The sequence below is a fragment of the Bison bison genome, unplaced genomic scaffold, assembly GCF_000754665.1.
Source record: "Bison bison bison isolate TAMUID 2011002044 unplaced genomic scaffold, Bison_UMD1.0 scf7180017864383, whole genome shotgun sequence".
NCBI lineage: Eukaryota > Metazoa > Chordata > Mammalia > Artiodactyla > Bovidae > Bison > Bison bison.
Genome location: NW_011494955.1, coordinates 241,370 through 243,695, shown reverse-complemented (window position 1 = coordinate 243,695; position 2,326 = coordinate 241,370). Strand labels below are relative to the sequence as shown.

At 64.0% G+C, this 2,326-nt stretch overlaps 1 protein-coding gene across 1 annotated transcript in view; it reads right to left on the bottom strand.

Moving 5' to 3' along the window:
• The window catches only part of A1BG (alpha-1-B glycoprotein), a 4,754-nt gene extending 2,839 nt beyond the window's left edge, over positions 1–1,915 (bottom strand). Inside the window, exons 1-5 of the mRNA XM_010858033.1 lie at positions 1,769–1,915; positions 1,661–1,696; positions 1,298–1,576; positions 398–670; positions 4–173 (exon numbers count right to left, since the gene is read on the bottom strand). Coding sequence (XP_010856335.1) covers positions 4–173; positions 398–670; positions 1,298–1,576; positions 1,661–1,696; positions 1,769–1,802 — 792 coding nt within the window. The 5' untranslated portion in view covers positions 1,803–1,915. The remainder of the gene's footprint in view (positions 1–3; positions 174–397; positions 671–1,297; positions 1,577–1,660; positions 1,697–1,768) is intronic.
• Positions 1,916–2,326: the final 411 nt, after the last annotated feature.

Here is a 2,326-nt window from a genome sequence, read left to right as displayed (position 1 = left end):
GACGCGAGCCGGCCTGGTTCTGTCCCGGGGTACCAGCTGCTCCTCCGCGCCCCGCCGCAGCTGGAAGTCCACGCCGCTCAGGGGCGCCACGCAGGTGAGCGAGGCAGACGAGCCCGGCCTCAGGACCTGGGCGGACTCCCTGTCCACTGTCAGCGTGGGCGCCGGCGGCGGGTCTGCAGGGAGGGGTGTGTCACTGGGGAGGCCGCTGGGGGGCGCCCAGCCCCCAGACCTCTGTCCCAGGAACAGCCTGCCTGTGGTGGGTTCCGACGCAGCTCCCCAGGCAGGCCGCTGCTTCCCACAGCCGTCCTGGGTGGGGCTGCTCAGGGTCCAGGGTAGTTTCTCGTCCTCCAGGAGCCTCCTCCCCCAGGAAGCCCTCTGGGCTGGCCCACCCACTCACCTAGCTCCTCTATGGTCACTGTGGCACTGGGCTCCGAGGGGGTGCCTGCCGCGTGGGTCCGGTAGCTGCAGCTGTAGTTCCCAGCCCGGTGGACCGGGAAGGTGGCTTGCGTGGCCTCTGGGGCCTCAGCCACCTCCAGAAACTGGTCCTCTCCTTCCAGCCTCAGCAGGAAAGTCACACCTCGAAGTCCCGAGAGGCACAGCAGTGTGGTGTTCAGGCCGGGTGTGATCCAGGACACGGGACTGGTTGAGATCGAGGGTGGGGGCAGGGGCTCTGCAGATGGGGCGGGGGTCACAGCGGGACAGGGGTCTTGGGTAACTCTGCCTGAGCTGGGAGACATGGGGGCCCAGCCCGAGCTGGACCTCCGAGCTCCTGACAGTGTGAGGGAGCCAAGACGGACGTCTCGATGGGGGAGTGAGCCGGGAATACAAGTGGAAGGCATGGGGCCGGCTGCCCGCAGCTTCCTGGGGATTCAATCATTTATTCTCACAGCCTTCTAGGGTTGGTGAAAACATCACCCTCTTTTTGTTCAGTCACTAAGTCTGTCCAGTTGTTTGGCACCCCACGGACTGTAGCCCGCCAGGCTTCTCTGACAGTGGGATTCCCCAGGCAAGGATACTGGAGCGGGTTGCCATGCCCTCCTCCAGGGGGTCTTCCCGACCCAGGGATTGAACTGGCCTCTCCTGCACTGGCAGGTGGATTCTTTACTACTGAGCCGCCAGGGAAGCCCAGTCACCCTTATTTAACAGATGGGGACACTGGGCTCAGAGACAGCACCGGAACTGCCCGAGGCCACCAGCTGCTCTGGAGCGGCAGCAAGAGCACAGGGAGGGTGAGGCGTGAGCAGAGGAGCCTCCCCAGCAGCCCGCCTCCTGCCTCCAGGCCGGGGACCACACTCACCTGCTCCGGTCACTTCCACCAGGTTGCTCGGACTGATCCAATCGTTGTTGCCCTTGTAGCTGCAGCGGTAGAGGCCCCGGGTGGTGCTGGTCACTGGTCCCAGCGGGAACCTGTGCTCATGGGCAGGGGACTCCAGGTGCACCGGTTCCTGGCCCACGCCATCCTTGAGGAGCTGAAACTCCTGGGTCGGCAGCGGGCTCTGGCAGGTCAGCGTCACATCGGCCCAGGGTGCCAGCGGTGAGCCAGCCTCGGCCCACAGGGATGGCCTGGGGTCAAAGACTGCGTAGGGGAGGCAGTCAGAGCCGGGCACCCACCCGCGGGCTCACCCCGCAGCACCCTCCGTGCCCAGGCTGGCCCACCCACACGGCGCCTGCTCAGTCACCGGGCTCAGGGACAGACCTGCAGAGACCCAGCTGTTAGGCCTCACTGCCGTTCCCCCCAGCCCCCGGCCACCCCAGGACCCAGCCTCACCCCAGAGCAGCAGGAGGGCTGCCCAAGCAGACATGGTCCACGTCCCGTAGCCTCAGGGCTGTCTGTGGGGTTATAAGGTGCAGCCGGGGCGGCGGGGCTCACCCCCGCGCCCTTCCCGGAAAGCTGGGCTCCAGGGGCAAAGGGCGAACCTTGACCCCCAGAGGCTCAGCCACAGCAACAGTCAATAACCACGCTGAATGGGTTTGCTGCCTTCCGGTCAGTTTTGCAAATCACTCACACGCAGTCGTCTGGGGACTAGCGGCTGTCAGGTTACATGTTTTGCCCCAGACATGTCAGAAAGACTGGACACGGCTTCTTTTCAGGATCCCGCTGGCAGCCCTCACAGGCAGGTTATTTTTCCCTTGGATATCCCAACCACAAAAAACCTGCCTGCCAAACAGGAGACGGGTTCAATCCCTGAGTCAGGAAGCTCCCCTGGAAAAGGGAATGGTAACCCACTCCAGTATTCTCACCTGGGAAATTCCACAGACAGAGGAGCCTGGAGGGCTATAATCCATAGGGTCCCAAAGAGCCAACACAACTTAGAGACTAAACAAA